Source organism: Oncorhynchus mykiss, chromosome 7 (assembly GCF_057628025.1).
Source record: "Oncorhynchus mykiss isolate SJ-2025 chromosome 7, ASM5762802v1, whole genome shotgun sequence".
Classification (NCBI taxonomy): Eukaryota; Metazoa; Chordata; class Actinopteri; order Salmoniformes; family Salmonidae; genus Oncorhynchus; species Oncorhynchus mykiss.
Window position 1 is genome coordinate 51,489,149 of NC_143028.1, and position 15,513 is coordinate 51,504,661.

General features: G+C 42.8%; 1 protein-coding gene and 1 long non-coding RNA gene across 4 annotated transcripts in view; one reads left to right on the forward strand and one right to left on the reverse strand.

The window, feature by feature from the left end:
* Positions 1 to 1,023: 1,023 nt before the first annotated feature.
* svbp (small vasohibin binding protein) lies at positions 1,024 to 13,712 on the reverse strand. 3 transcript variants are annotated; one of them, XM_090241286.1, is made up of 3 exons: positions 13,607 to 13,712; positions 4,651 to 4,803; positions 1,024 to 4,342 (listed from the first exon to the last, which is right to left on the reverse strand). In XM_090241286.1, the coding sequence occupies exons 2-3, from the start codon at positions 4,762 to 4,764 to the stop codon at positions 4,256 to 4,258; spliced, it is 201 nt and encodes a 66-aa protein (XP_090097412.1). In that variant the 5' UTR covers positions 4,765 to 4,803; positions 13,607 to 13,712; the 3' UTR covers positions 1,024 to 4,255. The 3 variants fall into 3 exon arrangements, with proteins under 3 accessions (XP_090097412.1, XP_036839495.1, XP_021465497.1); XM_036983600.2 differs by lacking the exon at positions 13,607 to 13,712 and adding an exon at positions 6,094 to 6,134; XM_021609822.3 differs by lacking the exon at positions 13,607 to 13,712 and adding an exon at positions 5,098 to 5,227.
* The window catches only part of LOC149982582 (uncharacterized), a 53,294-nt gene continuing 42,534 nt past the window's right edge, over positions 4,754 to 15,513 (forward strand). The window contains exon 1 of the long non-coding RNA XR_016497309.1: positions 4,754 to 4,912. This is a non-coding gene — a long non-coding RNA (uncharacterized LOC149982582). The remainder of the gene's footprint in view (positions 4,913 to 15,513) is intronic.

Consider the following 15,513-nt stretch of genomic DNA (forward strand, 5'->3'; position numbering starts at 1 on the left):
TCAGTTTCACAATTCCTGACATTAATCCTAGTACAAATTCCCTGTTTTAGGTCAGTTAGGATCAACACTTTATATTAAGAATGTGAAATGTCAGAATAATAGTTTTATTTCAGCTTTTATTTCTTTCATCACATTCCCAGTGGGTCAGAAGTTTACATACACTCAATTTGTATTTGGTAGCATTGCCTTTAAATTCTTTAACTTGGGTCAAATGTTTCAAGTAGCCTTCCACAAGTTTCCCACAATAAGTTGGTTGAATTCTGGCCCATTCCTCCTGACAGAGCTGGTGTAACGCTTCTCCTTCCTGAGCAGTATGACGGCTGCGTGGTCCCACGGTGTGTATACTTGCATATTATTGTTTGTACAGATGAATGTGGTACCTTCAGGCATTTGGAAATTGCTCCCAAGGATGAACCAGACTTGTGGTCTACAATGAGGTTTTGGCTTATTTATTTAGATTTTCCCATGATGTCAAGCAAAGAGGAACTGAGTTTGAAGGTGAGCCTTGAACAACATCCACAGGTACACCTCTAATTGACTCAAATGTCAATTAGCCTATCGGAAGCTTCTAAACCCTGGCATTTTCTGGAATTTTCCAAACTGTTTAAAGGCACAGTCAGTGTATGTAAATTTCTGACCAACTGGAATTGTGATGCAGATTATTTCACTTAACGCACTGTCTGTAAACAATTGTTGTAAAAATGACTTGTGTCATGCAAAGTAGATGTCCTAACCGACTTGCCAAAACTATAGTTTATTAACAAGAAATTTGTGGAGTGGTTGGACAATGAGTTTGACTCTAACCTATGAAAACTTCAACTGTAGGAAAGACAGGGGATGGGTGTTTTTGATATGATCATGCACATTGCTGGCTGTCAATAGCAGTTCTGTTTTGCTCACTTCTTGGGGCAGGTATCGTTTCAGTCTCAGACAAGTCTAAGTCTTATTAAACACATTGAGTGTTAGTTGTGTAGATATAACTAGATATATCTAAATTGGTTGGAATCAAACACCCATAGCACATTTTCAAATCACCATAAGATTTATTAAAACCATGCTTTAAAAACAGAACGAGTGTATCAAACATGAACCAACAGAACAATAAAAGGTGGTAGGCCTACAGTTAAGATTGTCACTATAACAGTGTGGAAGTGGACAGCTTAAACTAGAATACAGTAATTGACAGAACTGTATCAGTGACATTAGCCTGTTTTATACAGATTGCTGTACAGCCCTAGTACACAAACAATAGGCTAGTCTAAAAATGTGTGTTTAAAACCAAGCAGTAACCATAAGCACCATTAATATTGACATACTGTAGATTATGAGAGTTAGATGGAAGAATATTATAATTTGCACTGTGGACATTCACTTTAGGACTCCACAAAAGATGAACATTAAATCTTTGAATCTTGGTCATGATTTGTCTTTTAGGCAATATGGGGAGAAGGGTGATGTTAAACTTTGGCTTGGAGTGGAAAAGTGGTAGCACCTCAGATCCATAACATCCATATTTATGAATAGATTACACCAACGGGTGGGCATTTCTAGTCCTGTAGGGGCGCAAATAAGCCTGGCCATCCCATGTGACCCTCTGGGACTGAACACCTCTTCATTACACAGTCCTTCTCTGTATATAAACTCAGCAAAAAAAAGAAACGTCCCTTTTTCAGGACCCTGTCTTCAAAGATAATTTGGAAATAACTTCACAGATCTTCATTGTAAAGGGTTTAAAAACGGTTTCCCTTTGCTTGTTCAATGAACCATAAACAATTAATGAACAGTCGTGAAGACACTAACAGCTTACAGACGGTAGGCAATTAAGGTCACAGTTATGAAAACTTAGGACACTAAAGAGGCCTTTCTACGGACTCTGACAAAGACCAAAATAAAGATGCCCAGGCATGCTGCAAGGAGGCATGAGGACTGCAGATGTGGCCAGGGCGATAAATTGCAATGTCCATACTGTGAGACACCCAAGACAGTACGGACAGCTGATCGTCCTCGCAGTTTCAGACCACGTGTAACATCACCTGCACAGGATCGGTACATCCAAACATCACACCTGTGGGACAGGTACAGGATGGCAACAACTGCCTGAGTTACACCAGGAATGCACAATCCCGCCATCAGTGCTCAGACTGTCTGCAATAGGTTGAGAGTCTTGATTGAGGGCTTGTAGGCCTGTTGTAAGGCAGGTCCTCACCAGACATCACCGGCAACAACGTCACCTATGGGCACAAACCCACCGTCGCTGGACCAGACAGGACTGGAAAAAAGTGCTCTTCACTGACGAGTTGTGGTTTTGTCTCACCAGGTGGTCGGGTTCGCGTTTATCGTCGAAGGAATGAGCGTTACACCGAGGCCTGTACTCTGGAGCGGGATCGATTTGGAGGTGGAGGGTCCGTCGTGGTCTGGGGTGGTGTGTCACAGCATCATGGGACTGAGTCTGTTGTCATTACAGGCAATCGCAACGCTGTGCGTTTTAGGGAAGACATCCTCCTCCCTTATGTGGTACCCTTCCTGCAGGCTCATCCTGACATGACCCTCCAGCATGACAATGCCACAAGCCATACTGCTCGTTCTGTGCATGATTTCCTGCAAACCAGGAATGTCAGTGTTCTGCCATGGCCAGCAAAGAGCCCGGATCTCAATCCCATTGAGCATGTCTGGGACCTGTTGGATCAGAGGGTGACGGCTAGGTCCATTCCACCCAGAAATGTCCATGCCTTGGTGGAAGCGTGGGGTAACATCTCACAGCAAGAACTGGCAAATCTGGTGCAGTCCATGAGGATGAGATGCACTGCAGTACTTAATGCAGCTGGTGGCCACACCAGATATTGACTGTTAGTTTTTTTAAATTATTTTGATCCCCCCCTCCTTTGTTCGGGGACACATTTTTCCATTTCTGTTAGTCACATGTCTGTGGAACTTGTTCAGTTTGTGTCTCAGTTGTTGAATCTTGTTATGTTCATACAAATATTTAAACATGGTAAGTTTGCTGAAAATAAGCACAGTTGACAGAGAGGACATTTTTTTTTTTTTGCTGAGTTTAGAATATGCCAATAATCTTGTCTTGTTACATTCACAATGCAACGCATGTCCACTTATGACAACTTATGGAGCATGTTGATAACCAATGGCTGTATCCCCAGAGTGTTTGAGTCTGTCTGCGTGTTATTGTCCTTACACTCCATGCACTAAAACTGTTTTGACTGGCGCCGTGACAACATTGCACATACCAGAAAACACAACCGTTTCAGCGTGTGAGGACAGGAGAGGCAATAAGAGAGCACACCACCAGTGATCCACATGATTATCATCATGTCTATGGCGACCACTGCATAACAGGACCAGGATGGAAATATCCCTCAGCAAATGATTCACAGTTAGTGCTAAACGATTAGTGCTTTGAGGTTGTTTTGGGTTCGGTTTGATTATTTAAAAAATTAAAGGTTTTGGATTTCGGTTTTGATTATTTGGGTTGAATGCTGTAATACAGAATAAAACAATGAATCAAAATCCCATGATGATAGTAACTGCTCATTGATGCTTATCACTTATTAACCATTTATTCACATTTCAGTTGTGTATATTACATTTGTTTTATGACTTATTTCATTCCAAGTCAACAGCTCATCTCTATAGAGCTGCTGCATATGCTTTGACAAAATCTATATTTTGTAGTTCTTCAAAGTAAATAAGGCAGACTTTTATGACTGCTGAATACCAACTATCAATCACTTAGAATAGATCATTTATTTTCAGGTAGAGATACCTCGAAGTAACAACTGCTCTCTATATCCCCCTCATGATTGTGCATTCTTCTGCCGCTTTTGTAGCAGGCGTAAAAGAAAGACCGTACAAGTAAATGCGCAATGGATTATGGTCATTGTAGTTAATTGTTTTAAGCGCAAAACTAAGTAGAATATTGGTCTGTTGGAAACTACAACTCCCTACTACATTGCACAGTTCAAACAGGATCTGATTTATCTCTAGAGAAACTGTGCAATGTGCACATAAAACAAAATAATGGAATTCAAATAATTGAACCCAAGTAGGTCAATTTGTTGTTTAAAAAACGTAAAATAAATTACCCCTCAGTTAATCGCTCAGCAATCTTCACAGTTCAAAGTGTCTGTACGATATGTAAGAAATACTCTTGTTTTACTGGTTGAGACTGTAGTTGAACTGTGGGTCAGGGCTGCTGAAGGTTAGGGTTTATGGTCCTGGGCTGCCATTGGGAGGTTGTCAGTCACTCTCCCTGGGACTGCATCTGCTTACAGAAGGCCTCAAACTGCTGCTGCTCCAGCTCTGTCATCACCTTATTCAGGGCGTAGATCTAAAATACACACAACAATGAAGATCAGCCAACTAGCAGTGGCATCATAAAGCAGGGTCAAAAGTTTAATGTAGGGTAACTACTGTAGGTTATCCTTATCACTGAAACATGTCATTTGACCTCTCTGCAAAATCTTGAGCAGTTTGAACTAATGCAACCATCCATGGAATTGCAGCCAGTTATAGCCTGTGTACTGTCGAATGACATGTTTGACATACGTGGGAAAAGACTGACCATTTAACCAACTTTTGTCAGTTAGCTGGTTTGAAAGAAACTGCCACCCAAGCAAGCCATTGTTGTGACTTTACCTCTGCCCGTTGTCGTTGTTTCAGTTCCTGCTGGGCGGATTTCTGCTTGGCCCTGTCGCCGCGAGTAGGGGTGGAGTTCAACTTCACTTTGTCTTTGCGACAAGTGGGCTCCATGGTTACTGACTGACAGCCACCACAGCACAACGACTCGACCTGAAGTAAGATTGAAAGCATAATCAAAGTAATCACGTGAACATTTGCACAAATAACTAATGGACAGTGCGATCAACAGTTCATACTACTGTGTCCACAAACAAACACGGTAAGCTGCCATATTTGCTACCTAACCTAGCTAAATTTGCTACTGTAGCTAGCATTCCACTTCTAACGTTAGTCAGAGAGCACTTAAACTCGCCAGCTAGCTAGCCACAGCTTTAGCACAAAAACATAAACACAGACAATCAAATTACGTTTATTTGAAAGGTATCTGATATTAAAAACACTCACGTTCAATAAGAGCTCAGATTGTCAACACAGAAAGTGCATACAACAACAGTCGCCTGTTCAAACACTGAGGTGTAAAACAGCTGTTTGGAAGGAAACTGTGTGTAACCAGAAAATAACCCCGGAATGGTTCAGTCATAACACGTACCAACGTTGGTTCCTACCTGAGATAACTTGAATGGAAATAACAGCTAACGGCAAAATAACGTCGGTATTTAGTTTTATTTATTCACATTAGAATAAACTTAACGTATCCAGTTTTTAATCACATAAATCTAATTTGCTGTTGCAGTTTATACCAGAGGACAAAAGTCTATACAGATGACTAATAATCGACCAAAAGATGTCGCTCTTGCCCCACTGATAAAACAGTAATTTACAGTATTGAACATATCAAATTGTGTAGGTTACCTTAGTTTATTTGGGTGAAAGTGGATGTCACATGATGTACATACATACATACAGTAGCTGCCAAAATAATGGCAAGACTTGAGTAAATGAGAGATACAAAATATATTGAAAGCAGGTGCTTCCACACGTGTGGTTCCCAAGTTAATTAAGCAGTTAACGTCCCATTATGCTTAGGATCATGTATAAAAATGCTGGGCAGGCCAACATTTTGGCTACGCACCTATAGGATGAGAATGCCCTCAGCCACAGGGCACAAGTGGTCACTGAATGGTTTGACGAGCATGAAAACAATGTAAGGCATATACCATGGCTGTATCAATCCCCGTATCTCAACCCAACCCAATACTGAGACGTCATTTTCCACCACTATCAACCAAACACCAAATGATGGAATTTCTGGTGGAAGAATGGGTGGTAGACCATTCTTGATACACAAGTGAAACTTTTGAGTGGGGGAAAACCCAGCAGCGTTGCAGTTTCAATTGTTTCAAGGCTTAAAAATAATTATTTAACCTGTCTCCTCCCCTTCATCTACACGGATTGAAGTGGATTTAACAGGTGACATCAATAAGAGATCATAGCTTTTACCTGGATTATCCTGGTCAGTCTATGTCAGGGCTGCCCAACCCTCTTCCTGGAGATCTACTGTCCTGTTGGTTTTCGGTCCAACCCTAATTTATCATATCTGATTCAGCTAGTTCAGGTCTTGTTGAGCAGCTAATTTAGTAGAATCAGGTGTGATAAATTAGGGTTGGACTGAAAACCAACAGGACTGTAGATCTCCAGGAAGAGGGTTGAACTGAAAACCAAAAAGAGGGTAGATCTCCAGGAAGAGGGTTGGGCAGCCCTGGTCTATGTCATGGAAAGAGCATATGTTCCTAATGTTTTGTATACTCACAAAACTCAGTTCACAGATCACCTCATCCACAGCTCTGTACATCTGTGGTGTGGATGCCTGTGAGTATTAGGAGGAGAAAGCTGCAGGCCTCTATGTGGATATTTGTTTTCTCTATTAGATTATATTCTTCTTTCCAAATGCATGTGAAAGTTAAGCATCAACTATACATTTTTTATGAGTGTGTGATCAGTGAAGTGAGGAATGTGGATAGGAGAGATTCTGTGAACAAGCAGATACTGTAGCTTCTTCCTGAAGCTGTTTATTGCTGTTTAATGCCTTACTGAACTTAGCTTTACCTAGGTGGCATCATTCAATAACTTAATTTGGGGGCTGTTTTGTAGGTGTTTATCTTTGTGAAGGAGGAGGAGATGAGTGTGTGTATGTGTGTGTACACATAAATATGTGTTTAATCGGAGAGTGGCTTGACTGAGAGTATGTCTCAGGCTGCGAGCCTTTGTTATCCCTGGAGATTCAATGTGTTCATGAGTCTACTGTCACCACGGAGAAGGGCATACTCACATATAAACCCCCACAGACCACCCAGACCCACCTGTCTTACACACACACGGGGGTGGCCCAGTATATGTTCGTCACCATGGCAACACGAACATCCATTACTGTATAGAACAGAATAACACCAAGACACTGAGTCTTGTGGGAGAATATTCTGAGAACACATGTCTCTTCATAAATGTGTGTTTTGTAGCGAACCTATAGAAGTTGGTATGTGTGTCCTCTTGCAAGGCTGTGTCGGTGAGATTTATCACGCCGCATTCCCATGGAAGTCCAATGGAATTCTGATGGCATTCCGATGGTTTACCTGGATCCCCAAACTCAAGAGAGTGCTCACCCTGGAATAATACAATATCCTGAAAGGAACAACTGATCCCAAACACATACACAAGCGCACACACACGCAGTGGGATTCTTTTGGTAGAAATGTGGAGGAGTGAGTAAGTAAAGAGGAAAAGAGAGGAAGAGGGAGGAAGGGTAAAGAGGAGAGGTAAAGAGAGGAGGTAAACAGAAGAGGTAGTGTGAGATGAGGTGGAAAGAGGAGAGATGTATAGAGGACGGAGGTGGAGAGGCGAGGTAGAGAAGGGGTATTATGGGGTGAGGAGCAGAGGAGGGGTAGATAAATTAAACGTATGGAGGACTAGGGTATAGGGGTGTGACTCTGTTAGGAGCTTTGTTGATCTATATCAAATTCAGGGTAAGCGTCACTCTGACGGCTCTTTCACACAACCTACACAGCCACCTTCCACCATCCACATAAACTGCCTTACCACAGCCTCCCAAGCCTGCCAGTCTGCTCTGATGCCAACACACACATACACAAGCAAGCACATACAGATGTAGGATCTTAATTTGAGTGACTTTGCTACAGCAGGAAAATAATCCTGCAGTAACAGGAAATGTGAATTATTATGTGGATTATATATCATGGAGATTTTTGTAGAGGTTTATACATTTTCAAACTTCAAATACACTACAAGTTTGCATTTCCTGCTTTGCAATCTGTAGGTATACATACACACGCTGTCATTCAGCACAACACACACTCAGTCCATCAATCCTAAAAATAACTTACAGGGTTGACTGTGCCTAAAATAACTTTCTAACTGAGCCTCTCTCTCTCTCATGCATGCACATAGACACGGAGTTGCTCCCTCTCCACACCTGCCCCGCGAACAGAGCGAGATGTGTCGCCATCACAAACAGTCCAGCACCAGCCGGCAGGAAATGGGTTAGGAACGACCTCACGAGCCGGGGTCAGCTCGCTTCTGCCAGCTCTGTCAGGGTGGATATTAGACTGCATTGCCACACACACACACACACACACACACACACACACACACACACACACACACACACACACACACACACACACACACACACACACACACACACACACACACACACACACATTCTCCCATATACTGTCAGTATATTACTCTCTCACTCTCTTACTCTCTCTCTCTCTCTCTCTCTCTCTCACACACAAACACACACACACACACACACACAGACACACACACACACACACACACACACACACACACACACACACACACACACACACACACACACACACACACACACACACCCCTGTCAGTGTGGATATGAGGGGTAATGATCAGATTTGATAAACACTAGCCAGGACAGTAAACACCTGGCTAAAGCCCACAGAGGGACATACAGCTCATGGGAAACCCAGGGTGGAGTGTGAACATACGTACAAGCATTCAAAGACACTAATGTTAATGTAACTTACCACAGGTGGTTCAGAGATGCTTGCGCGATAACAACCTCTTGTGTTGTCTGAAAACTTGTGTGGGCGTCCCCTAGCTTATGCCTAAGCTTAAGCTCAGTAAGGTAGGCTAGCACAGTCATGTTGCAGATGAGCCAGGTTCGATATTTGGTAGGTGAATGGTATTTATTTACAATGCAAGAGATGATTCTGGATCGAGAGGTTGTATTTACAAAAATATACACATGATGGAAATAAAATCGATAATTGATCACATTGATATTGCGCCTTTCCAGATGCTCTAAGCGATGTAAGGGGGGGGGGGAATTCACCACATCCACCACCAATGTGTAGCACCCACTTGGGTGATGCACAGCAACCATTTGTACCAGAACACTCACCACACATCAGCTATCAGGTAGAGAGGTGAGGAGTGATATAAGACAATTAGGAATGATGGGGATGATTAGGTGGCCATGATGGAAATGGGGCAAGGTTGAGAATTTAGCCAGGACAGCAGTGTTGTTGGTCCGATCGTGTGGGAATGGTGCTTTGCTCTGGCTGCAGCTAGACAGTTGTTTCTGTTCTGGCAGTTGTCTACTGCTGTAATGGTTTTGGAGTGCCAGGTTGATCGGGAGGAGGTGATGGCTGTGAGTTGGTTGGGCTGGATATTGCAGGACTTAAGATTGTGTTTAAGGTTGTCTTTGAAGCGCTTTTTGGGTTGGCTTCCGGTGCCCATGCTGTAGCTCGCCAAAGAAGATCCTTCTTGGGAGACGGTGTTGGGGCATCCTGATGGTGTGGTTGGTCTATCGGAGCTGTGCCTTAATGATCTTCGCCTCAATGCTGGTGTTGTTAGCTATCTGCAGTACCTCCCAGGTTGGATACCTTGTCTTGCCACCAGATACCCATAATAGATCTTAGAGATTGTGTGTGGAATATCTTCAGCTGCTTGACATGAAGTTGGCTTTAAGTTTCACAGCCATACAGCAGGGTTGTGATCACTACAGTATTATAGATTTTCATCTCTGTGGAAAGAGTGAGGGTGTATGGTTAAGTATCCTGTTCCTCAGCCTTCCCAATGACTGGCTTGCTTTCTGGATTCTGCTTATTATTTATTGTTTGAGTGCGCCGTCCTTGGAGATGGTGCTCCCCAGATACTGTATGTGAAGTGGTCTACATTCTGGAGCTCAGATCTACTGAGGTGGATGCTGGGGCCACTGGGTTGGACAGGGGTGATAGTTGACTGAGGACTACAGTTTTTTCCAAGCTGATGGTAAAACCAAAACTCTTGCAAGCTTTATCAAAGCAGTCTGCCGAAGACTGGAGGTCTACCCCTGTGTGCATGAGGAGGGCACAGTATTTGGTGAAGAGGTTCTCACGTTAAAGATGTTCTTGTATTTTGGTTTTTGCTCAAAGCCTGCACAGGTTGTAGATTGAACCATCATCCCTGTATCTGATGTAGATTCCTTTTTTGAGGTCCTTAGAAGCGTGGATGAGGACGGCAGTGAAAAACATGTTCAAGAGCACCGGGCCCAAGATACATCCTTGCTTGATACTGTTGGAGATGGAAAGGCTTCAGAGATGTCACCACCACAGCGGATCTGGCCTTGCATTCAATGGAGCTGAGTAATAAACAGAGCGGTTTCTGTTTTCTTCCTAGAATTGTGACTAACTTTTTAATGGTTTAAGCTACAAAATATTTTGACCCCATATGTGTCTTCTGTTTCCCTCAGAACCCCTTAGAACAGAGTGGACAGGACCAGGCAGTAAATCAGACTGGTTTAAGAAGAACATTATCAATGATGATCTTTTCTACACAGAAGATCATTCATTCATTGCCTAATGTTTTCCTGAACTTCCCAATACCTTTCTGATGCATTTTAAGCCATACTTCCTTCATATTGAAATATTATTACAAATTAGTCTAAAACTATTTTTGACACAGAGGGGTTAGTTCGTAAGCCAAACCGTTTGGACACTACAGACGTTATCTGCTGTATCTCGGCCACCTTCCATCACAGATGGGGAAGGTTGCAGTTGGCAGATGTGGAGAAGCAACTCATTCAAAATAACAGAAATCTCTGGCTTTAACAGATGGATTTTGACGAGGACTTTCTTTATTATGCTAATTTGATTTCCGTGGGGGCACGGACATCAACTCTAGGGGTTAATTAACGCAGGGAAACCGAAATCCATTTTACATCATTTCTACCAGCATGTCACCTGTGTAACTATAAAACTCTAAATCACCTTTACTCCACACACAGAAACACATACAAAGCTCTCCCTCGCCCTCCATTTGGCAAATCTGACCATAACTCTATCCTCCTGATTCCTACTTTCAAGCAAAAACTCAAACAGGAAGTACCAGTGACACGCTCAATACGGAAGTGATCAGATGAAGCGGATGCTAAGCTACAGGACTGTTTCAATAGCACAGAATGGGATATGTTCCGGGATTCATCCAATGGCTTTGAGGAGTTTACCACAGCAGTCACCGGCTTCATTAATAAGTGCATCGACGGTGTTGTCCCCACAGTGACCATGCATACATATCTCAACCAGAAACCATAGATTACAGCCAACATCTGCACTAAGCTAAATGCTAGAGCGGCTGCTTTCAAGGAGGGGGACACTAATCCGAACACTTATAAGAAATCCTGCTATGCACTCCGATGTACCATCAAACAGGCAAAGCATCAGTACAGGCCTAAGACCGAATACTAATAAACCGGCTCTGACACTCGCCGGGTGTGAGCTGCCCAGTGACGTGAGCCTACCAGAAGAGCTAAATGCCTTCTATGCTCGCTTCGAGGAAAACAGCACTGAACAATGCATGAGCTCACCAGCTCTTCCGGACGAGTGTGTGATCACGCTCTCCGTAGCCGATGTGAGTAAGGACCTTTAAACAGGTTAACATTCAAAAGGCCCTGGGGCCAGATGGATTACCAGGATGCATACTCAGCGCATGCACTGACCAACTGGCAAGTGTCTTCACTGACATGTTCAACCTTTCCCTGATCCAGTCTGTAATACCTACATGTTTCAAGCAGACCACCATAGTCCCTGTACCCAAGAATACAAGGGTAACCTGTATAAATGACTTTCGCCCCGTAACACTCACACCTATCGCCATGAAATGCTTTGAAAGGCTGGTCATAACTCACATCAACACCATCATCCTAGACACCCTGGACCCACTCCAGTTCGCATATCGCCCCAACAGATCCACAGATGATGCCATCTCTATTGAACTCCACACTGCCCTTTCCTAAAAAGAGGAACACCTATGTGAGAATGCTGTTCATTGAATACAGCTCAGCATTCAACACCATAGTGCCCTCTAAGCTCATTACTAAGCTAAAGACCCTGGGACTGAACACCTCCCTCTACAACTGAATCCTGGACTTCCTGACGGGCCGCCCTCAGGTAGTGACGGTAGGCTACAGCACATCCGAATGCAGACGACATGACGTGTTAGGTCTGATCACCAACGACGAGACAGCCTATAGGGGGAGGTCAGAGACCTGGCAGTGGGGTGCCAGGGCAATAATCTCTCCCCCAATGTCAGCAAGGCAAAGGAGCAGATTGTGGACTACAGGAAACGGAGGGCCGAGTACGGCCCCATTCACATTGACAGTAATGTAATGGAGTGGGTCAACAGCTTCAAGTTCCTCGGTGTCCACATCACTAAGTATCTATCACGGTCCACACACACCAACACAGTCGTGAAGAGGGCACGACAATTGCTCTTCCCCCTCAGGACGCTGAAAAGATTCCTCAAAAAGTGCACCATTGAGAGCATCTTGACTGGCTGCATCACAACTTAGTATGGCAACTGCTTGGCATCCGACTGCAAGGCGCTACGGAGAGTAGTGTGTGAGGCTCAGTACCACAGTGGGGCTGAGCTTCCTGCCATCCAGGAACTCTATACCAGGCGGTGTCAGAGAAAGCTCCTAAAATTGTAAAAGACACCAGCCACCCTAATCTACCGCACAGTAAGCAGTACCAATGCACCAAGTCTGGAACCAACAGGACCCTGAACAACCCCCAAGCCATAAGACTGCTAAATAGTTAGTCCAGATAGCTAGTTGGTTAACTATATAACTATCTGCATTTGCCCTTTTTGCACTAACGTTTTTGAGTCATTACATAAGCTGCTGCTGTTTATTATCTTTCACTTTATTCCTAGTTATATGTACATATCTTCCTCAATTACACCGTACCCCTGCACATCAACTTGGTACTGGTACCCCGTGTATATAGCCAAGGTATCGTTTGTCATTGTGTTTTATTACAGGTAGCTTATCGGTTAAGAGCACTGGGCCAGTAACCGAAAGGTTGCTGGTTAGAATCCCCCAAGCTGACTACGTGAAAAAAATCGGTCTGTGCCCTTGAGCAAGGCACTTAACCTTAATTGCTCCTTTAAGTTGCTCTGGATAAGACAGTCTGCTAAATGACAAAAATGTAAAATTATTACTTTTATTATTAAGTGTTATTGTTTTCTATTATTTCTCTATTTGCTTTCTCTCTATATTGTTGAGAAGGGCCAGTAAGTAAACATTTCACTGTTAGTCCACACCTGTTGTTAACGAAGCATGTGACGAATACAATTTGATTTGACTCTTCCATTCATATGAATGCTCACAGCGAGGGCATGTCTGCATGATGCTAATGAGGGCCCCCTTGCTGGACTTCTCTATGCTGTATGTTCGGCTGCAAACAGAATATCTCTTCAGCAGGCAATCGTATGAGGTGGTGTGGACCGGGAGGGGGCTGTGACCGGGTGATATAATAGACAGCCAAATGGTAAATTGCATTTTTCTCTGAAGAAAGGACAAAGCTTTTTGCTAATGCACTTCACATCCAAAATGACTCTACTAGTTGTATCTGCTTGGCTGGGAAGTCTGGTATTTTTGAATACAACTTTTCACATTTCACAGAACACACATTACCTGTCGTTGTTGATGAAGCCGTCTGTGTTCTCAGGGCAGTAACTCAAGTCACTATCAGAGGCCTCATTATGGTGAGTCGAGGGAGACTGGCAACAACGGAAGAAGTGTCACAAGGCTATTTGTGTCACATGACACACTTTTATTCTGAGGTCTTGCCTGACAAGCTGTGAAAATAGTGAACAGTGAATTCAATTATTTTTTATTTTTTTTAAACATTTTTTTTTTTGGGGGGGGGTTGTTAAACCATTGCAATCACATTGCTGGACATGTTATGATAACCACCTTTGCTCATTCTGGTAGGTTCCGACATCCGTTCATGACCAGGGGATCAGTCTGGCACCCAACTGTGCACTTTGTCTAACAGAAAAACAGGGTCAATGATTGTCATCATGCCTCAATTATAAACATAGCTCGAGAAATAACGTAATCTCGTTTGGAAGCTAATTCTATGCTTTAGAGATGTAGACTGACTGGCTCCAGATTGGATTAGATTCAGGTTGGTTTGAGTTTGTTGCTGCTAGTCAGACATTAGTTATTTAGTACCACCTTAGCTGAATCCAATATTTATTTGTGCCCTAGACATGGGTTGCACCTCATAGGCTAATGTGACTGTTTCGTCTAAATTACACTAACTTAGAGTGGCATGGAAATATGATGACATTGCTAAAGTAGACAAATAATTAGAAGGATTTTTTTTGCCATATTATGATGTCGTCAAATTTACTCTAAGGTTATGGCAATGTTGCCATTACTGTTACTAACAAACTTCATAAAAAGCTAAAATACGGTGGTCCCCTCAATCTTAGTTAGCTTGCTAAAGTTAAACTGCATCTAAAGTCAATAAGGTGACATCATGCCATTCTTTTGAAATGTTATTGTTTTTCCAAGCCAAATTCAAGTTGTATTGAGGTAGGCTAATGTTAGCCAGCTAGCTAGCTAGCTAGTTAGGTAGATAGATAGCTAGTTAACGTCAGCTATACTAGTGATGATAGTGATAATGATTACCAAAATATATTTATACCATTGCATTGTTGAATAATTGTTTCTGATTGGCTTGAAGGGCATTCTAAACTGTGCATTATTTCCTTATATATCTGTATATTTGCATGGTAGAATTCAATGGCTATAGTTAATTCTTACATGTTCTATGTTTGATCTGCTTTGAAAGCAAAAGTCAAATTGAAAACATTATTGTCATTGTTGAAATCAATTTTCATAATAGCAAGCCAGGACTGTTGGTTTGGTTAGCTAATCTAGCTAGTCTGTTTGTTCAGTTACCAAGGCAACTACAGTCACTATCTTGTAAACTTGCTAGCTCCTTCAGTAGATGTTGAATACATTTCTAGTGGTAAATGTGTGAAATTATAGCCATGGTATAAAAGGGATAATCAACTCGGGGCTCTATGTGTTCTCTGGAAAATGATGCAACTCCGTGGAAGGTTAATTCCACTCCGCTTGAGAGTTGTGGAACACACCTTACAAGCCATTCATTTTTTTTCCAGAGAACACATAGACCCTCGTTGATTATCTCTTACATAACCAGACACACATCCAGTGGTCTATGGTCTAGCTACCGGTATACTCAGCACCACTGGACCAACGAACTCAAACCACCTGTTCCGCATGCAAACAAACCATAGTTGCTGGCTGTACATCCTGCTGGAAGCATGCATTGTGTAGGGCTTTTCAGTCTCAAACGGCTGGGATCCTTTGAACGCCGGTGGTTGGGGACTGCGAAAGCCCCATTCAATGAAGGGAAGCAACGTGAGCAGAGGGCCGATTTGCACGTGGAGCTTGGCAAAAGAGGGCATGATTTGTTGATATAATTGTTATCCAAACCCAACCTTCATTTACTCCTTGTGATGGACAGCAGTTCCATGCTCTGTTTTAGAGGAGACTGACTTTAT